The 20,745-nt window shown below is 43.7% G+C and overlaps 1 protein-coding gene and 1 pseudogene across 2 annotated transcripts; both read right to left on the bottom strand.

Annotated features, from left to right (window-relative positions):
- Positions 1-1,416: 1,416 nt before the first annotated feature.
- EDN1 (endothelin 1) lies at positions 1,417-8,606 on the bottom strand. 2 transcript variants are annotated; one of them, XM_020901874.2, is made up of 5 exons: positions 8,091-8,606; positions 6,363-6,531; positions 4,839-4,997; positions 4,569-4,682; positions 1,417-2,653 (listed from the first exon to the last, which is right to left on the bottom strand). In XM_020901874.2, the coding sequence occupies exons 1-5, from the start codon at positions 8,152-8,154 to the stop codon at positions 2,551-2,553; spliced, it is 609 nt and encodes a 202-aa protein (XP_020757533.1). In that variant the 5' UTR covers positions 8,155-8,606; the 3' UTR covers positions 1,417-2,550. The 2 variants fall into 2 exon arrangements, with proteins under 2 accessions (XP_020757533.1, XP_070313141.1); XM_070457040.1 differs by lacking the exon at positions 8,091-8,606 and adding an exon at positions 5,505-5,749 and having other exon boundaries at positions 6,363-6,437.
- A 9,633-nt stretch (positions 8,607-18,239) lies between these two features.
- LOC110142590 (small ribosomal subunit protein eS24 pseudogene) lies at positions 18,240-18,754 on the bottom strand (annotated as a pseudogene).
- Between the last annotated feature and the right edge of the window lie 1,991 nt (positions 18,755-20,745).

Genomic DNA, 20,745 nt, shown 5'->3' with positions numbered 1-20,745 from the left:
GCTCTTCTGTCTTTCTCCAGGGTATGTTCCCTGGAGAGCATTCCTTCTCTGGGGTATGCTCCCACCCCAGGGATCAGACCCATGTATCCTGCATCACAGGCAGATTCTTTAGCACTGAGCCATTCCCAGAGACACTGGACTGTCTCCTAAAAACAGAACAGTGAAAGATGAAAACCGATGCTTGAAAAGATGGAAACCCTGCCCAGGGCACTGGCTCTGCCTACCTGAAGACTGTTACTGAACATCCTTCAGACGTGTCACTGTTGAGGACAGTAACCCCCAGGAGCGGCTATTTGAGGAAAAGCCAGGCATTCTTTCAGGCTTCCCAGGTCACTCAGTGGTAAAGAATCTGCCTTCCAAACAGGAGACTCGGGTTTGATCTCTGGGTCAGAAAGATCCCCTGGAGGAGGAAATGGCAACCCACTTCAGTTATCCTTGCCTGGGAAATCCCGTGGACAGAGGAGCCAGGTAGGCTGCAGTCTATGGGGTTGCAAAAGAGTTGGACACGACTGAGCGACTAAGACAGCAAATACCAACACGGGCGTTCTTTCAGACCCTGCTAGAGAAAAGCGGTGAAGATTCTCAGAAGCGGATCAAGCTCTCATGGGCTTCTGTGGACAACAAGCATGTGCAGAGCTATTCTCCCCACTGGGTTGGCAGGTCAGCCGAGGCAAAGTGGAGAGGAGGGAGGGGGCGAGAAGCAGGAGCAGCCTGGAATCAGCATTTGGCATCTCTGCCTCCATGGGCGTGTGTCCAGCGCTGGGCTACCGGGAAAGAGCAGAAGTACTCGGTGTTCCTCAATAAACAGACTTCTTAATCTGAGCAAATAAAAAAGCCACTGGGAGCCCTGACTCGCTCTGAGCGGGCCATTTTCTCAAAGCGACTCTGGTGTGGAATGCGTGTAATTAGGTACCTTCAGGGAGGTGGCCTTGGCATCACTTCCTTTAGTTTATTAACATGGAGAAAGCACCTCTCACCACACCATCAGCTTAAACTGTTGGATCCTAACAGGCCAAGCCAAGTTAATGGATGAAGTCCCTGGAGAGTCTGCAGGTGCGAGGAAGCAGAGAGCGGCTATGCAGGAAAAGACAGAGGTGTGAAAGCTGAATTTTTGTTTTGTGTTTAGCTAAATGCAACGGCAACCCAGTACTCTTGCCTGGAAAATTCCATGGACTGAGGAGCCTGGTAGGCTATTGTCCATGGGGTCGCAAAGAGTCGGACACGACTGAGCAGCTTCACAAATGCAATCTATAAGCAACTTTTAAGATGTAAATCAAATTCTTGTTGTCGTTAGCTAAGATCCTTTTTTCTCCTGATTGTCACATTTCCAAGAAACCATCTTTAATGATTCCACTTTTTGAATCTTACCACTGTGGCTCACCTCAGAAATTTCAGAAATGATTTAGAATCAGTACAGTAGGGGAAAAAAAATATTTATTTTCTAAGGTCATTACCTTGACAGGCAAAACAAAGCATTTTTTCAATTTCATTCAGAAATACATTTAAAAAAATACATAGACCAATATGGCCTGCCCAAACGTATATTTAACATGGTAAATATAAGGAATAAACTGTTTGAATATAAATATCTATAAAAATATAAGTACATCAAAATGTAATCCAACCTCTTCCATGAGCCAATAAAGGAAAATAATTTTACTGCTTTAAAGCATCACCAATGTTTACCCTTCAATATCTCTCCACAACAACCCTATACCATTGTGTTTCCAAAAATCAAGGTAAGTAAGGGAAAGTCCTGATTCAATTGATCTTTTCATTTTTCCTTAGGGAACAGAGCTAGTGGACGACCATGAAAACGTTATATCTACTATGATGCATTAGACAGACTTCCACAAGGCTAGGATTTAGGATGGGTTTTTTTCTGGGGGGGGGAAGAGTTTGGGGAGGCAATAATTAAAGGTGGAAAATGCTTTGTCAGAGTGCAATACAGATGAGGTAGTCTCCTATGCATGAAACTCAGATTCTGATTTTCAGTAGTAACAGTTTCTTTCAGTTTTGCATTTTACGAATTAGAAAAACAAGTCTTTTTTTTTTTTTTTTTTAACTCGAGTGTTTGTCCTTCGAGTGTTTTCAATTTGTGCATTCCTTAGAAAATCTTCTCGGGGCTTTGGAGTTTCTCCCTGAAATGTGCCAGGCGCCTGAGAGAGACACAGACAGTCCCTTTGGACCCTCTTGGGAACTCCGCCCACAAGTGGAATCTCCTCTCCGCCTCTGGCCAGAGGAGGAATCCCAGTCTGCAGGTCACTGGGTCTCTTTGCCTTCTTTGCGGGGCTGTTGTCACCCCCACGGAGGAGAGACGGATGAAAACAGTCAGCTCAGATGGAGACAAATGAAGACTGACTGGGGGCGCTCCTTAACCTTTCCTGGAATGCTTGCATCCAGGGTGCTGGTCCCCTGCCAGTCCGGAACAAGAAATCGTCTGAGCAGGCAGGACGCGTTTGCCTCGATCCCAGCCCCATGGGCAGCGCAGAGTCAGGCCCAGGGCTCTCTGTAGATGAGGAGCTTCAGATAGGCCCCCAAATCCCGCCCTCAGTGAGCACGGTTGTAGGTCACTGTCTTATCTCTGTAGAGCTGGGCTTTCAGCTTGGCAACACGAAAAGATGTTTTGATGCTGTTGCGGATGGCCTCCAACCTATTAAAACCAGACAAGAGAAAATAATTTTTTTTTTTTTTTAGAAAAAATTATTCTTGGGCAAAAGAAACATCTAAAATTAGAATCTGGCACAAACAAATCTAAATCTGGATCCTCAACTTTCACCCTCAACCATGACCGCGTGCTTCTCTGCTAACCTCAAATGAAAATAAACTGCCTCTGATGCCTAGGGTGAGGCAGGGTTCGGTGAGCAAGGAGAGGGGGTGATGCGGTCATATCTACAGGGGCTGGGAATTAAAGAAATTTTAAAGCACGATTTTAAGGTGGACTAGAGATACTTTCTTTTCTTTCTTAGCCCTATTCCAAGCACTGTTCCAACTTTGGTGGGATTGTATGGAGACACTTACTCAGCAAAGGTTTCAAATTCTCAATCACATAAGGAATTGAAGTGGGCTTTGAGGGGGAAAGGAATTCAAAAGGAGCAGGCCTACAGGCAGGACCCAAAGCAAACGTTTTATGGCAATTAAAAACTATCATTTTTGCAGGTTTAATATTTTCTTTGGGTGGAAAGAACAGTAATATTGATTCAATAGTTGATGTAATGGAAACTAATAAAAAAAAATAACAACTTCCAAGTCAGTTCAGAAAGGGTGGTTTACATAATCTTGCCATCTGGAGAAGCACTGTGCTGCTCTCAGTCGTGTCCGACTCTCTGCAACCCCATGGATTGCAGCCCTCTAGGCTCCTCTGTCCATGGGGATTCTCCAGGCAAGAATATTGGAGTGGGTAGCCATGCCCTCCTCCAAGGTATCTTCCCAACCCAGGGTTTGAACTCAGGTCTCCCACACTGCAGGGGATTCTCTACCATCTGAGCCACCAGGGAAGCCAAGAATACTGGAGTAGGGAGCCTGTCCCTTCTCCAAGGGAACTTCCCAACCCAGGAATCGAAACCCAGTCTCCTGAATTGCAGGCGGATTCTTTACCAGCTGAGCTACCAGGGAAGCCCAGAGGAGCACTAGTGGCCTGAGTTCATAAACATGGAGACTTGAAGGTCACGTGGGAAGCGCTGAGCATGGCCCCAGACAGTGGTAAACAACTCAGAAGTCGTTCATGACCTCCTGGCCTGTGCTCAGAACACTTGGATCCTAGAATTTCTTGCCACTGGATTTCTAGGAAAAAATGCCTCTGACCATTAGAGGGAATCATACGCTATAGGACAGATCTGAAAGCAGGATTCCTCCCCGTAGCTTGTGAATTTCAGGATGCTTAGGTTGTAGAAGGTTTATCACTATAGAGCCCCTTGTGATATTACTCAGAGCAACCTTGTGGTATTACTAATCCAGATCCCTGCTCATGACTGATTAAAAAATAAGAAAGCTGTTGAGAATGACATTGGGTCTCCACTGAATGCATTTCCCTATTAAAAAAGTGAATAAATAAACCTGAGAAACAACATGTTCTAACTCTCACCAACCCTACCTAATGACTTTATTTTCCCTTTGGCCATTTGAATAACTGTTATGTTTTTGAAGAATTTGATTATACATGATTTAAAAAAATAAATTTTCCCTGAAATCATTCTTAATTTCTCAGGGAAAGCTGTAAATATGTTGACTGAGAGGTGCAAAAACTAGACGTGACCAAATGACAGAGGTGTCCCTAGATAGATTTTGTTTGGATGAGTGGTGTGTGTGCTAAAGGGCAGCAGACCGCATTATGTAAACCACTGTTTCTGAACCGACTTGGAAATTATTACTATTTTTCTGTTAGTTTCCATTACATCAAAAAAACTTTTGAGAAGGATTCTTTGGCTCTTTTAAATCTAGAGAACACAAAGATCTCCCTTTCCTCCCTCCCCTTTATATCGTCTTCTAAGCCTTTCTCCCACAGAGGTAAGAATGACTGCAGACTGTTTATAGGTGAAGGGGACCAACTGTTCGTAAGAGTCTCTTACCTTCTCGTTTTCCTTCCGGCCACGAGCTGCTGATGAAGACACTTCTCTCCGAGCTTAGAACAATCTTTTCCTCTCTTTTGGTTGTTCCAGGCTTTCTCCATGGAGTCTTGGTCCCTGTCAAAATACAGATAGAAAGGACAGTTCAGCAATAGGAACTTTGGTTGCTCTCAATGTCTCTGCTGCTTTCTTCAAAACAAGACGACAGCATCACAAGAGGAAGAAGGTCAGGAGGCCAAAAAGCTGATCAAAAACAAAGGTGTTTCTACTCACCTGAGTTCTTTTCCTGCTTGGCAAAAATTCCAGCATTTCTTGTCTGTCTGACTGGCACACTGGCACCTCTTCCTGTGGACTGTCGCCTTTGTAGGAAAGAAGTCCTTTAAGGAGCGCTTGGACCTAGCAGGGCTTCCGAGTCCATATGGAACAATGTGCCTATTATGGAAAGAGAGAAGCAAAAGATATGAGCATAATTAATCCTCTCCAAAGGCTGCATTCTTTGGGGGCAACCTCCTTCCATTAAGACAGAAGGAGAGCATGAATGGAGGGAAGTGGCTCAGGGAAGTGAGGGAGCAGCATTTGGTAGTGAAACTTAAAAGAGTCAAAGGTGGTAACAGTGCCCATCAATGGCCCTGAGGGTGTGGACCCAACCGGGAGAAAATCACTTTCTCTAAGTCAATGACATTCCATGTCAACTCTGGACACAGTTCAGTTCCTTCTTGACTCAGCAGCCTCGTTTTTTGGCCAAAACTATGACATTTCTGCTTTGGTATCTGTTTCATATTTTCTTCCTTTTCTCTCTATTTAGTTAACAGCTCTTGGGAGGCAGGGGACTTCTGTGCAAAACCATGATTCACAAGATTTTGAAAACCGATTTTCAACTCAAGTGATACGCGGATATGCTAAAAGGGGCCCCCCGCGGGGCTGGAGGAGACACACTACCTGGAGAGCGGTTCACGCCATATCTGCACACCTCCAGTGATTTTGGTGATTACCATGTGGCTATAGAAGGACTCTTTGCCGGAAGGCTCTCCAGTAATTTCCAGTGTGTTCATTATGATTCTCACCCAAGGAGTAAAGTCCTCCCCTTGGTAGTATCACCTTACTAAATATTAGGCTTGCCATGGTTTTTGTTTGGTCTGACTTGATTTTGTTTGGATTTGGGTCATCCTCGCTGTAACGGGACTCTGCGGGTACAATCAGTGCGTTTTTGTTTACAGCTCTTTCTGGTGAATGGATTACTTTGCAGGGAGTAAGGGGAGAAACTGCTTTCTTCTCTCTGGAGGCAGAAGAGATATCTGATCAAGGCGTTCCTACTGCTGTCTTGAAATAGGCTTTTCCAAAGGGCAAGGACAAAGGAGTCGGGACACTCAAGTTCCAGGTCTCACTCAGCACAAACTCAACCTTGCAAATGACTTCAACAATCTGGGTCTTAGTTTTTTCCAAAAGTAAACTGAGGAGACAGCCTGTGAGTCTCTGTCATCACTTCTGCCTCTTAAGTCTCTATGTTCCCATGAGAAGCACAGGTTGGACTAACCCACAGATTACCTCAGCAGTAGCTTCTTTAAACCCAGGGAATGAGAGAACATTCACCCCTAGGCCTGATACAAAGATGTTGCCCCCAACCCCCAAGGTGCGTGACACCCTCGAGGGGCGTTTTGCCCACGGAGGCACTTTCCTGTGCTCAACAGTGCTACCTTCAGAGACCACGCCAGACAGTAACCAGAGAAACTGGGCTCCGGTCTCCCGTGGAGCCAGAGGGGAGAAAGCCTAGAGTAAGGATGCCCTCTAGAGACTCACTCTGGAGTGTTGACCCAGATGATGTCCAGGTGGCAGAAGTAGACACACTCTTTATCCATCAGGGAAGAACAGGAGCAGCGCTTGGACCGGCGGGGCCTCCAGGGTGTGACGGGAGCAAGCTTCTCCCCGCCGCTCTCTGCTCCCGCGCGGAGCTCGGTGCCCAGGACCGCTGGGGAGAGAGAGACAGCAGGTCAGAGGGAGGCAGGTGTCTGCTCCGAGGCCCGGAGGCACACGGGCCACGGCTTGGATGCCAGACCCAGCAGAGCAGGTAAAAGCAGATGAAGCACACCACCAGCCTCCAGCAAGGAACACAGAGGAGAGAGGATGATTTTTTTTTCCCCTCCTTAACATGACTTCACCTGTGTTGCCACTGGCTTATCTGCCTTCAGAGAGATTAAACAAGCGCAGAGGAAACAGCTACCTAAAAAGGGACTTATCAGCCCCACGAAGGACGCAGCCTTCAAGGAAATACTTAGAAACACTGCTTATGAGACATTTAGGTTGGTTTCTACATGGAACCGAGTGCAGCCTACTGTGGCTTAAAATGGGCTGATGACTAAAACAACCTGCAACTAAGTAAGTCATACTGTCTTTCCCTAGACTCAGAGCCACTTCCCTCCACTCAGTGCCCACCGCTTCCCACCTTGTGTTAAGGCAGGGAGTAGCTCAGAAGAGAGGCACCTTCAGAACTTAGGTGGAAATCCAGAGCTTCGAGGAGGTGACTGGAAAGAGAGAAGTCAGCTGAACAGGCAAAACCCAGACTGAAGGGAGCACCAAGCAGCCGCTCTCGGAACCCAGATAAAGGTTCTGTGGGCTTTGGATTCTGACTCCTGGGAGCAGGAGGGCGTGCGTGGGATCTACCAGCTCCCCCTTCCTCACGGCAGCCTTGCCTCCTCTTACTGACAAGTTAGCCCTGCAGCTTATCTGCCCAATTTTGTACATTTCAAATGATCAGACACATTCCAGGATTTTCATTCCCTTGACATCCTTTTCTCTTCAATCGGGGTCACGAAAAGACAAAAAAAGTGCACTGACCCTAGAAAGAGAGAAACAGGCAGATGCTCACACACCATCTAAATCCCTCGGTAGCCAAGATTTATTCTAGCTCCCCTCCCAGGACAGGTGAAGAACACTGGAAATGGAGCTCACACTGCTGTGAGCACCAAAAACCTGCCAAAAGAAACCCAAAGTCAATAATGACAAAGTTTAAAGAAAACATCTGCTTCGCCCTGAAACTGCCTGGAGGGTTTTTTTCCCCAGACTGTTCTGCAGGTGATTTTAGTGTGCATACGCTGCTTGAATGACTTGAATAAAATTCCTTGGCTTCAAGTTGAAAAGCATGAATGTTCTACACATTAACACACTATTAAAACAGTATTTGAATAAGATATAAATACCTATATGTCCTTTTACCTGTATAAACAGAAAGATTGCAAACACACATTTAGCTAAATTACATCTTGTCTTTAAGTCATATTTTTCCAAAACCAAGAAACACACTAGGCAATAATAATCATGTCACTTTAATGCTACAGGAGCAATGGTCTTCCATGGAGAATTCCTCCCCCCACTCCTAGAAAACTTCAGCAGCTCTGAGCACTAACTCCCCTGCACTTGATCTCTGAGCGGCAGTCATAAAACTCAGTGGGAGAAACAGAAGCAAGAAAAGCATTAAGGTGGAAAAAAAAGACCGCAGCATTCAAGGATTTTACAAGTCGCCGTGCCTACCTGCTTCTGGAGCTCCTTGGAAAACCACAAACAGCAGAGCGAAAATCATGGGGAAATAATCCATTCTGGGAGGGGGGCGGATTAAAGGAGGAGTTCAAAATCTTTCCCCCTGCAAACTAAACTCGAAGGGGAAAAAAAAAAAAGCGTAGGAAAAAAAAAATCAGCTTCAGTTCTTTCCAAGCGCTTCGGGTTCTCCGGATCTCAAAATGGTACTTCGTCCTGATTGCTGTTTAACGGGGAGAAAAAAAAGAAGTTTTTTCCCTGCAGAGAGGCAGAGCGAGCGGTCCCAGTGCGCACGCGGCGGCGGCGGCGCGCGGACCCTGGAGGCGCCGGTCCCAGTGCGGAGGCAGGAGCGCGTCTGACCTGGACAGCTCTCGGCCGGCTTTTTATATTGAACCCCTATAGAGTGGGGGTAAACAGCTCCGATTTTATTCCAGCCCCCAGACAATGTTATTGTGTCATTAGTCACCACCAGGCAACGTGCAGCCGGAGATAAGGCCGGGCTCTAGAGGAAATCACTGCTAACTTCAGAGGCAGACGCCGTCTGACAATTCAGGGGCAGGGCTAAGAAAAAGAAAATACCCATTAGAGAGAGACCTTTGGTAAACCTGCCCGTGCGGCGCGCAGCCGTCTGCTTCCCCTTTGCAAGCTGCCAGCCCCGGAGTTCAAGAATCAGGAGAGGGACTCCAGCAAAGTCATACCATTGGTATGAAAAGTATGAGCTCCAGTTTAAATAGATTGTATTGTTGTGTGCGGGGGGAATTTTTTTTATTATTATTATTGTTCGCTTCACTTGCCTTTTATGTCTCTCTGATTCCTTAGTGCTGATCAGACCTGGGGACTCTCTCCCTCCATCCCCCCTCCCCACCGACTCGGGGTCAGTTTATCTTGGCAGATAGATCCATACACTTTTCTCTGACTTCTGACCCCCCTCCCCTCGAGTCTGCCGGGCTCGAGTTCTTTGCGTCCACAGTGGGAAAGATCGGAGAAGGATTGGCAAGGAAAGGAAGTTTGTTTTGTTTTTTTTTTTTTTAAAAGAATCCTTTTAGGCACATACCCAACCCTTTCAGGATTGCTGATTAGAAACCCCCATGAACTTTTTATTTTTGTATCCACCCTCTTCGCTTCCCCGATTCCCTCCACCTTGGAGGGGGTGGGGCACCAATCTTAAGAAATAGGCAGAGAGGAACGCCAGGGGGAGACGGAGAGCTGCAGGGGCGGAAGTTTCAGGACAAAAAGGCACAGCCTCTGCTTCCAAATAATAACAGAAGGAAAGGCAGCCACCTGAGGAGGGAGCTTAGGAAGGGAAGGGCTGACGCCTGACCCAGAAAGCAGCCTGCCCCTCGGAGTAGTCTACATACTCCCTACATGGGGACATGTTTTCTGGGTCTTTGTTTTCCTTTGGCTTTTGCTTGTGTGTCCAAGGGGTGTCCTCGTACAGGGTTAGGTGAACCTGCCATGCGGGTCGTGTTGGGAAGGAGGAAGTGCCCTCACTGAATAAGGGATCAGATAATGCCTCACATTTAATAATAATGTGTTTATGTTTCCAAAGCGATTTCCTGTCTCTGCAACCATGACATAGCCCCCGAGGTTCCCACAGGGCAGTTATCCGAGGAGGAGACAACCTGCTGTCCCGTGCAAAGCAAAACATGAAGACAAGACACTTGGCCTTTTCCATTAGCCTCATTTTTCAAGTGAGACAGCTGAGGTGCCCAGGATTTCCTGGCTTCCTCAAAGTCCTCCGTGCGGCTGAGTTAGGCCCCTGGGACAAATTTACAGCATCTTTCCTGCCCCAGAGAAAGACATGTCTGTGTCTTACTCCTGGGGACACCATCAAATAGATGTTTATTCCATTTCCTCATCGTGTGTCACTCTAAATCCACCTCCACACACCCACCCTTGGGGAGATTCAAACTTGCATTCATTTCTGATACTCGGGAGAATTCCGCAGAGCCACCTCCTCCGCCTTCTCTGCTTCCTCTTTACTCTAGCATCACAAGGACAGAATTTTGTCCCCTCACCTAAGCTGTGGACCTGGGCACACTGGTCTCCCTGGATCCCCTTGGAGGTCACAGTTGGGGGGACAGTGAGGAGCAGTATCAAAGCCATAAGGAGGTCTGTCCCCTAAACCAGCCATCAAAGAGCTGAAGATGGTGGAAAGTCAGGAACCCTCCCTTCCCCCCCCCCCAGGAGAGGCCTCCACCCAGGGGTCCCTGCCTGGGCCCTCTGCCTCCCCCTCTGTGTGCTGACCTCTGCCCCGCCCTGGGGGCCAAGGAGGGCACAGCTCCCCTCGGACTGGCTGCCACGTGGCAGGGAGCCAGCTCTGGCCAGCATCTTCCAAATCTCCTCCCACCAGCAGGACCCAGAAGTGCAGAGAAGACCCGAGTCCCACTCACAGGATCCAAGCTTCCCCCAAGGAGGCAGAGGTGCCCTGGGCAATGTGTCTCGGCAGGAAATGTGTCCCACCCCCATTCTTTTTTTTTTTTTTTAACCTCCTGCAAAATTTAACAAAACACAGGCCACAGTTAGTACCTACCTGTTCTCCCCAGAAACTACTGCCCAGCCCCTCCCAGTCTCTCTGGGTCCAGCCTGGAATACCCTCTGGCAAAGAAGCCCATCTCTTAACCACCCCCACTTTGGTGAAGTTGCCCCTGCAGGTGCCAGCAGCGCCCAGCGATCAGGTGGAAAAGTGAAGCAGAATGCACCTGCCCACACACCTTCCCACAGCCCGCCCTCCCCTCCTCAGCTGTGTCATTCAGTGAATTATTTAAATTATAAATACAAAATGGAGGCAGCAGCCTCTGCCCCCCTCCCAGCACCCCGACCTTCTGTTCAAGTCGATGCCCGGGGTTTCAGATCTGGGAGGGTCCCGTGGTTCCAAGACCCATCCAGCCCCCATCTCTTTGAGTCTGGAGTTTCTGGGATGCACACGGACAAGAATGGACGTGTGTGTGTGTGTGTGTGTGTGTCTGTGTCTGTGTCTGTGTCTGTGTCTGTGTCTGTGTTTCCATTTTTCTTTGTGCATCTTGGGGCAATGGCTGTGTCTGTCCTCCCGTCTTGCTTACTGGAGGAGGAAGCGGGAGCCCCATCCAAGTGCAGAGAAGGCAGCTATCTGCAGGGCAGCTGCCGAACAAAACATTTTGCCAAGAAGCAAGAGCGGGAGGGAAGAACCCCAACAAACCAGTTTTACAAGCTGGATGCTGCCACTGCTTCTCCCCGTGAAGTCTGGCAGGGGAGGGAGGAGGAGAGGAGAAGGGTAAAGTCACTGGACAAAGTAATAAAAGGGAGATCCAACCTCCCTGCCCCAGGCCCCAGGCTCACACCCAGCCCTCCAGAACCCAGCTCTTTGCAGCCACGATCCAGCTCAGAGAGGAAAGGGAAGGGAAGGGAGAGAAGAGGTCAACAAGATGGCTTTTCTCCCCCAATAGAATAGTTTTCTGTTGCTGTTCTTGCTTTTAACGTTACATTTGAACACTGACAACTATTTGATAAAGCTATTTTGTGTGTGTGTTTCTTTCTGTATCTTTTGCTAATGTATTAATAGATAGCTATAAATAAAACACCCTGCTCCCCAAATACAGATGCTACATAGTAGCGAAGGGTACTGTTTTTAGCACTCCTCAGCTTCGCTCTTTCTCAACTTTTGCGTAATAAAATTTGCAGCTTTGCCAAGCCAGTAAATTTGGGGTGAGACATGGCATTGAGCTCAGCAAAAAAAAGAACGGCCCTTAGGTCGCTGGGAGAGCTCACGAGGAGTAGGGAGCTGGTTTTGTGTGGGCTCGTCGAAGCTGTCCAGGCCACCAGTTCAGTCATGTATTGTTGACTGTTTTAAGTTCCTACTTTGCATAGCACTGTTTTGAAAGACTGTGCACTGCAGGCGTTACCCTGTGACATATTATAACCTCCAGGAGTCATGAACAAACAGCCTCTCCTTCTGTCAAGATCTAGTGGTATTTAGCACGGGAAACAGGATGGTGCTCCGGAGAGCTTCATCCTATGCATCTGAAAACATAGAACGTAAGAGCCCATTGATATGGTAGATGAATGCATAAAGGTGTGGTGTATAGATATACATACACATTTCCACGTGTATATAATGGAATACTACTCAGCCATAAAAGGAAACATGGCTAAAATGAGAGGGTATTATGCTCCTTGAAATAAGTCAGACAGATAAAGAAAATGCCATATGATTTTTCTTACATGTGAAATCTTAAAAACAACAACAAAAATAACAAAACCAAAACAGACTCATGGATACAGAGACCAAGCTGGTGGTTGCCAGAGGGAAGGGAGGAGAGGGCTGAGTGTAATAGGTGAGGGAGATTGAGAGGGACAGACTTCCACTTGTGGAATCAATAGACCATGGGGATTTAATGTATGGCACAGGGAATATGGATAATAATAACTTTGATAATGACTTTGTATGCTGACAGATGGTAATTGGACTCATCATGGTGATCATTTTGTAATGCATAAGAATATCAAATCACTATGCCGTACATCTGAAGCTAATATAATATTGTAATACAGGTATTTGAAATGTAATATCTACAAAACAGAAACAGCGTCACAGGCCCAGAGAATGAACTTCTGGTTACCAGGTGGGAAGGACGGGGGAAAGGGATGGTTAGGGAATTTGGGAGTGACATGTAGACACTGCTATATTTAAAATGGATAATCAACAAGGACCTACTATATAGCATAGGGGATTCTGCTCAATGTAAAAAAGAAAAATAAGTTTCCTGTAAAATGGTGGTTTTCAGGAGATGGAGGTGAGGTGGATGAGGGAAATGGAAGTCATGTTGGTCAAAGGATATAAACTTAGAAAATGAGTAAGATCTGAGGATGTAGTGTGTGACCTGGTGATTATAGTCAACAATATTGTGTTCTATGGCTGAAAGTTTCTAACAGAATAGATCTCAAGTGTTTTCACCACAAAAATAGGATGGTAATTATGTGATGTAATGAAGGTGCTAGCTAACACAACGGTGGTAATAATTTGCAACATAGAAATGTATCAAATCAACACACCATACCCCTTAAACTTACACAATCTTATGTGTCAACCATGTCTCTATTTGAAAAAAGTTTCTTTTGCACCTCATATAAAATGGCAAAAAAATAAACCAAAGGTCCATCCTTGTTATCAACTTCTGTGTAATAAAAATCCCTTGGTATCCTGCTGAAATTTATAAAGCTACCCTAAGAAAGTAGCAAGAAAATGATTCATTTGAAACTCATTTTCATATTAGAAATCAGAAATCAGGAAGTTTCTAGTATTCAATTTCATATGCACATATGATAATTAAGTCCACATGGGTGCCAAAAAGTTATTCTAAGCACTTTGTGTGTTCCAGGTTCAGTTCAGTTCAGTCACCAGGGTCTCTTACACTGCAGGCAGATTCTTGACCAATAGAGCTATCAGGGAAGCAGGAATATGGTGACACTGGAATAATTCAAGAGCTAATCATGGAGTGAAAGAGGCTAAATGGATGTTTTAAAGAATAGCAAAAAGATCTTCAGAGATAAGAGGTATTAGGAGCTGTGGCAAAGGGTCTAAGAATGGGCAGAGAATGTTAGCAAGATGGGTTGGTTTTGGGATTTACAGTTTCATTGGATGGAACGATTGATGAAGATGTAAGAGAGCAAGATCGTCCTGGTGATGTATGCAGGTAATTCTAATATATCAGTGACACGTCAGCATAATGTTCAATGTCTGCAGGGCTCACACTGTGACATCCTCAGGATGCATATCGGGGCACAAAAAAGAAAAGCCACAGAAACCATGAAGAACTTCTTCTTAGTGAATCAGCTGATTTTGACAGTTCAGTGTATGGACTATGTCACCACTAGAAGGTCTGGATTTTATTTGTATTAGAAAAATATTGAATGAGTTAAAATTATTCCCACATTTTGCAAATCTCCTCTTTTGGACTTAGTCTTTGCAGTAGGACAAAGTCTTCACTATAGTGTTTATTAGCCATTCAGTCGTGTCCAACTCTTTGTTAACCCATGTTCTATAGCTCTTCAGGCTCCTCTGTCCATGAGATTTCCCAGGCAAGAATACTGAAGTGAGTTGCCATTTCCTTCTCCAGGGAATCTTCCCACGCCAAGGATGGATCCTGGGTCTCCCGCATTGCAGGCAGATTCTTCACCATCTGAGCCACCAAGAGTTTTAGAAACGTTCTCTGACTGCCTGCATTTCTTTTCATCCCCTTCCTTTCATGAGAAAAGATTTAATATAAAGATTATTTTTATTATTCTCATCAGCTGCCCACCAACATGCAATTCAAGTTTTCCTCTTTAAACTAGGATTTTGATGGAAGACAATTTCTCTTCCAATAATATGTTTTCTTAAATATGAGTATGCAGCAAACTGCATGTGTACTGACTGTCATCATAGGGGGAAAAATTGGGAAAGAGAGGGTTACTTATTTAAAGGGGCATTTGGATTCATTTTAAAATGCTAATTCAATTTCACAAGTTCCAGAATATATCTAATGCTAAGGGATTGTTTGATTTGGCATTTCCACTTCTTTAGTTTGTTCTTTTGATGGGGGAAAAAAAAAAAAAGAAAAAGCTTTTTGGACTGGTTACAAGAATAATTTTCCTGGAAATTGATGTCTTTAAATTCTTTTTTTCTGTGAAGCTTAAAAAACATCCATATACTTTTTGCTCATATTCAGTTCAGTTCAGCTCAGTTCAGTTCAGTCACTCAGTCATGTCCAGCTCTCTGCGACCCCCGTGGACTGTAGCACTCCAGGCTTCCCTTTCCATTACTGACTCCCAGAGCTCGCTCAAACTCATGTCCATCGAGTCGGTGATGCCATCCAACCATCTTAGCCTCTGCCGTCCCTTTCTCCTACTGTCCTCAATCTTTCCCAGACTCAGGGTATTTTCAAATGAGTCAATTCTCTGCATCAAGTGGCCTAAGTATTGGAGCTTCAGCTTCAACATCAGTCCTTCCAATGAATATTCAGGGCTAATTTCCTTTAGGATGGACTGGTTGGATCTCCTTGCAGTCCAAGGGACTCTCAAGAGTCTTCTCCAACACCACAGTTCAAAAGCATCAAATTTTCTGTGCCCAGCTTTCTTTATAGGCCAACTCTCACATCCATACATGACCACTGGAAAAACCATAGTTTGACTAGACAGACCTTTGTTGGCAAAGTTAATGTCTCTTCTCTTTAATATGCTGTCTAGGTTGGTCATAGTTTTTCTTCCAAGGAGCAAGTGTCTTTTATTCATGGCTGCAGTCATCTTCTGCAGTGATTTTAGAGCCCAAGAAAATAAAGTCTCTCACTGTTTCCATTGTTTCCCCATCTATTTGCCATGAGGTGATGGGACTGGATGCCATGATCTTTGTTTTCTGAATGTGGAATTTTACATCAGCTTTTTCACTCTCCTCTTTCACTTGCATCAAGAGGTTCTTTAATTCCTTTCATTTGTTCATATTATTTAATATTTATTGATTATTGTCTTTCTTTGACAGTTTTTACTAAGGACAGTGAAAGAAGTCAAAAGGCTTTGAAGTACATTTTTTTCCTACATACAACTCACAAGAGCAGAGATGAAATAAGCCAGAAAGATAAACACCAATACAGTATACTAACACATATATGTGGAATTTAGAAAGATGGTAACGATAACCCTATATGTAAGACAGAAAAAGAGACACAGATGTATAGAACAGACTTTTGGACTCTATGGGAGAAGGCGAGGGTGGGATGATCTGAGAGAACAGCATCGAAACATGTATATTATCAAGTGTGAAACAGATCACCAGTACAGGTTGGATGCATGAGACAAGTGCTCGGGGCTGGTCCACTGGGAAGACCCAGAGGGATCGGGTGGAGAGCGAGGTGGGAGGGGGGATTGGGATGGGGAACACTTGTAAATCCATGGCTGATTCATGTCAATGTATGGCAAAAACCACTACAATATTGTAAAGTAATTAGCCTCCAACTAATAAAAATAAATGAAAAAAAAAAAAGCAGAGAATGTGGGGTGATGATATTGTGTTGATTTATTGTAGAGAAATATGGGGGAAAGAAAAATGGAAAAAAATGGGAGCTTTTAGGAGATGTCTGCTTTTGGCTGAATTTCAGGCTATAGTAAGACTCCAGGGAAAGCAGTGTTGAAGACTATTTTTTTGTCATTGTTGATTTACAATATGACATTAGTATTAAGCAAACAACATGGTATGTGGGCTTGGTGGCTCAGACTGTAGAGAAACCGCCGCAATGCGGGAGACCAGGATTTGATTTCTGTGTCAGGAAGATCCCTTGGAGAAGGGAAATGCACTCCAGTATTCTTGCCTGGAGAATCCCATGGATGGAGGAGCCTGGTGGGCTAAGGTCCATGCGGTCGCAAAGAGTTGGACACGACTGAGTGACTTGTACTTTCAGTTTCACTACAACTAATGATTCCGCATTTTTATAGACTACACTTCATTCAAAGTGATAAAATATTAGCTATATATCCTGTGCTGTACAATATATCCTTATAGCTTATTTAATTTGTTGAAGTATAGTTACTTCCAATATTGTACTAATTTCTGCTGTATAGCACGGTGATGAAGTCATATGAATATACATATAAATTTTCATATTCTTTTCCACTATGGCTTAATCACAGGATGTTGGCTATAGTTCCTTGGGCTGTAGTGTAGGACACTGTTGTTTTCCTGTTCTCTATATGACCGTTTGCATTTGCTAATCCCAAACTCTCCATCCGCCCATCCTCCAGACCCTTGCTGCACTGGCAGCCACAATTCTGCTCTCCTGGTCCTTGTGAAGACTCACTTTAAAAGGAGGAAGAAGAGGAGGCATAAATCCTATGGCCCAGTTCTCAGCCCTCTTTCCTGGGATGTGAGGGAAACAGGGAGCGTTAGTTAGAGAATCTTGAAATTGATAATGTTCATGTAAAGCATGTTATCTTGCTACAAAGTGGAAAAGATTTGGGGAACTGCAAAGAAGCTTGTTTAAAGACTTTCTTCCAAAGTTGTTTCAAGACTAGTCAGGGAGGGCTAACATTTGCTAGATAACGCCTTTTACAGCATTGTTCCTTTCTGGCTGTTCTCTCTCCCCCAACATCCATTCTATTTTTGTACATTATCTGGAAGAAACTATCTTTTTGGACTAATGACCAGGTCTCTGCAAGAGCCGCCTCCTTTTTCTCAATTCTCTCCCATCTTCTCCCCTTTCCAAGGAGCATTATGCCACTTGATGGTGACTTGAATCCTACAAAATGGGGCTACAGAGTATAGTTCCCATAGTGCAGATTTCTAACCAAACACCCACTGCTCCTCTTTGATTGGTTAATATCTATCTATTTATCTAGGTTAAAACATGGATTTTTTTTTTCCCCTACTTTCAAAGGAGGACGGGAAAACACCTAGGACAGTTTAATCCTAATATACTCGTTAGTTTCTTTTCATCAAATCTATACTTACTTTATTCTTCTTACTTAAAGATAAGGTGATATGGGTTCAAAACCCTAGTGATGTGATCTAGAAAGGACAAATCAATAATAAATTCTCAGTAATTTTTCAAAGACTTCCTTCCCTTCCAAAGAACCCTAAATCTGAAAAGAACAGCCACCTTTGGAATAGCCACCACCCTCTACAGTAAGAGTGGAAGAATAAAGAACACACTGGAAAAGAAGAGAATTTAAGGATGGAAAATGACCCAATCTAAAATTTAGCTGGAATGCCAAAATATGAGAACACCCAATTCTTCAGAAAGTGAAACTCAATGACATCACGGTCCAAATGTAATTTATAGAACTTATCAGGAACTAGTACCAAATAATTAAACAACCCCTCACTCAAAGTATTTAGTCTCTGTCTGCCTTTTCCCAATATAAAATGAGAAAATATCACCTGTTACTTATCTCAAGATGCTGACATGAACGTTTGACTGAGGCTGCTTAGTTGAGACAAGCATGTCAATTGGACAGGTTTAATTAGTGAGGTATACACAGATCCACGTCAATTCTTCTGAAGTCAAGGATCCAAATAGGGAAAAAAAAAAAAAAGAGCAAGACATTATCAAGATTAAATGTAAAAAAGAAGGAAAGAAAAATAGAAGTATAGTTTTATGTGAGCTCTGTCCCCGGATGCTGACAAGGGAAAAACACTTAATATCAGAACAAGTAGTAGCAAAGATTTTATTGATTTATTTATTCTTTGTAAAAGGTCTTAGTTTATTCTTTCATGAAAAATCTGCACAAGCACCACAGATAGAGTCACTGCAGAATCTTTACTCCTTCTTTTTGCCAGCACCAACATTGGCCTTTGCAGTCCCCCTGGCTTTCTTCATTCTGTTCTTGCGTTCCTTTCGCTCTTTTCCTGAGGTCTTTTTCTTCTCACCCAGGCCATGTCTTGCAAGCCTATGTTTGGGCTCATTCTTCTTTGCCTAATCCAAGGAATCGTAAATCATGCCGAAGCCAGTTGTCTTGCCACCACCAAAATGGGTTCTGAATCCAAATACAAAGATGACATCTGGTGTGGCCTTGTACATTTTGGCCAGTTTTCCCCAAATTTCTGTTTTAGGTACTGTTGCCTTTCCAGGGTGAAGAGCATCAATGACCATTTGTTTCCGCTGAAGCAGTGGGTTGGTCATGAACTTCCTAGTCCGGATAGTTACTGTGTCGCTCATGATGACGGCTGATCTTCAAGCAGCCAGCAAGGAAAAGAGCAATGGCAAAGATTTTAATTTGAAAAGTCAAGAAGAAAAAAAATATCCTGAAACACAGAAGACTGTGTACATGGATGTTTGAAAAAGAAGGAAGGATGAGGCAATCATCATGAAGGTATGGTTTCTAGACTGAGCATATGTAATCTCAGTTCTTGCTGAAAATTTAGGATTCAAGCTATGCTGAGGGCAATGGAGAAAACATGGTTTGTAGATACCTAAAATAGGAAAAAAAAAAAAAAGATCCGAGGATAAAACCTCTTTCACTTGAACTGACTGTAATTGTTTCTTTATGCAGGATGAAATTTGTTATAGAAGTTTTATATCAGGTTGCAGAGATGCTAAACCAATTATATATAAGTAAAACACAAAATGCCTTAAGTGAAATGATAGTGAATGCAAAGTTTCAATTTTCTTGTGTATGAAAATGTGTTAAAAACATCAAATACTATTTAAAATAGTTGCATATGTAAGCTGTTCTAAAGCATGAAATTATTAATAATGAAAATATGCTGTTAATAAGACCAAGTTATTTTAGATGATAAATGTTCTCTATTCGTCTTTTATATTATTAAAAGTCACAAAAGCAGAGCGGTACTACTTATCTTTACTGAGAACACAGGTTTTAACAGACCCTTTTACTACTCTGCTTGAGTGTTTTTGCAAGTTTCAACTCATTGCAGAAGCTAGCTTTTCTTTTCTTTTATGGCAGAATTATATTTTTCACAGACAGACTAAAGCCATCTTTACATTCATCCTTGGTTATATTCCTCTCTTGCCATTTTTTATGTAGATTTTTTTACAAGCAACTCCAGTAAGACTTCTTCCTGGTTTATTATACGAAAGTCTTTTTCCTTTTTTATCAGAATGGCTTCAGATTGGATTTCTCATAGTTAATTAAGCCATATTTTTTAGCCTCTCATTCTTCTTGAACAATTTCCTTTTTAACAATCTTGGAAGTTAACACCTAATTTTACTGTAAGTTTTGGAGTCAACTTTCTGGAAACCAATGTTTTATATCTGCCCTCATTCAAGATTTCCCTGCTTATACTGTTGAAAGGAGTAGTAGGTTGCAGTTTCATTTAAGCTTCTTCAGCATTTTTATTTCACCAGTCATATTTCCTATTCAGTTCAGATTTTCCTACTGGCATCTTTCTGAGAAATGAGAGCAAGAGGATGTAAAATGAAAGATAAGAGGGAATCAGGGTCAGACTCCCTGACTTACCAAAATTTACCCTAAACCAGCCCAACTTCACTCTCTCTGAACCCTCCTCCCATCTTTCCAGCTTCCCAGGAGTGAGAGCACTCATTTTAGCTCATATCTTGATTTACAAGCTCATCACCCTCCATCCCGACACTTCATCTTCTAGTTCTCAGCTTAAACTGACCCTAGCTTTAAACTCAAACTGACCCATCCCTCAAGATGACACTGCACTGCTCTGGGTAGCTTCAGGAGTGGATAATAAATCTGCCCTTCCCACGTCCATTTCTAGGGACCACAGGACCATGTTTCTAGAATGTACCTCTTCTCTGCCTCTGGTACCATATGTTGCAATTTTTAAAAACTTTTTACTTTATATTGGGATATAGCCAATTAACACTGTTGTGATGGTTTCAGGTGAGCAGTGAAGGGACTCAGTCATACATAGACATGTATCCATTCTCCCCAACTCCCCTCCCATCCAAGCTGGTACATAACATTGAGCAGAGTTTTCTGTGCTACACAGTCGGTCCTTGCTGGTTATCCATTTTAAATATAGCAGGGTGCACATGTCCATCCCAAACTCCCTAACTTTGAAAAGCACTGAGCTTGAATTGCAAATAGAATTTGCACTGGTGAGTAAAAAAAAAAAAAGCACATACACAATTCCTGTCTCTTTAGATCTCTAAGCCAAACAAGTAAACAGATAAAATAAAAATTGACATGTTTGGCCAAAAGCTATACAAGCAGAGAA

This window comes from Odocoileus virginianus, chromosome 27 (assembly GCF_023699985.2).
Source record: "Odocoileus virginianus isolate 20LAN1187 ecotype Illinois chromosome 27, Ovbor_1.2, whole genome shotgun sequence".
Lineage (NCBI taxonomy): Eukaryota > Metazoa > Chordata > Mammalia > Artiodactyla > Cervidae > Odocoileus > Odocoileus virginianus.
This window is presented reverse-complemented; position numbering and strand designations above follow the sequence as displayed.

Coding starts and splice junctions, on each gene's coding strand:
- EDN1 (XM_020901874.2), bottom strand. CDS start 8,154: ATGGATTATTTCCCCATGATTTTCGCTCTGCTGTTTGTGGTTTTCCAA. Junction 4,683..4,838: donor CAAGCAGGAAAAGAACTCAG/GTGAGTAGAAAC, acceptor GTATTTTGACAG/GGACCAAGACTCCATGGAGA. Junction 2,654..4,568: donor GCCGGAAGGAAAACGAGAAG/GTAAGAGACTCT, acceptor TGGTTTTAATAG/GTTGGAGGCCATCCGCAACA.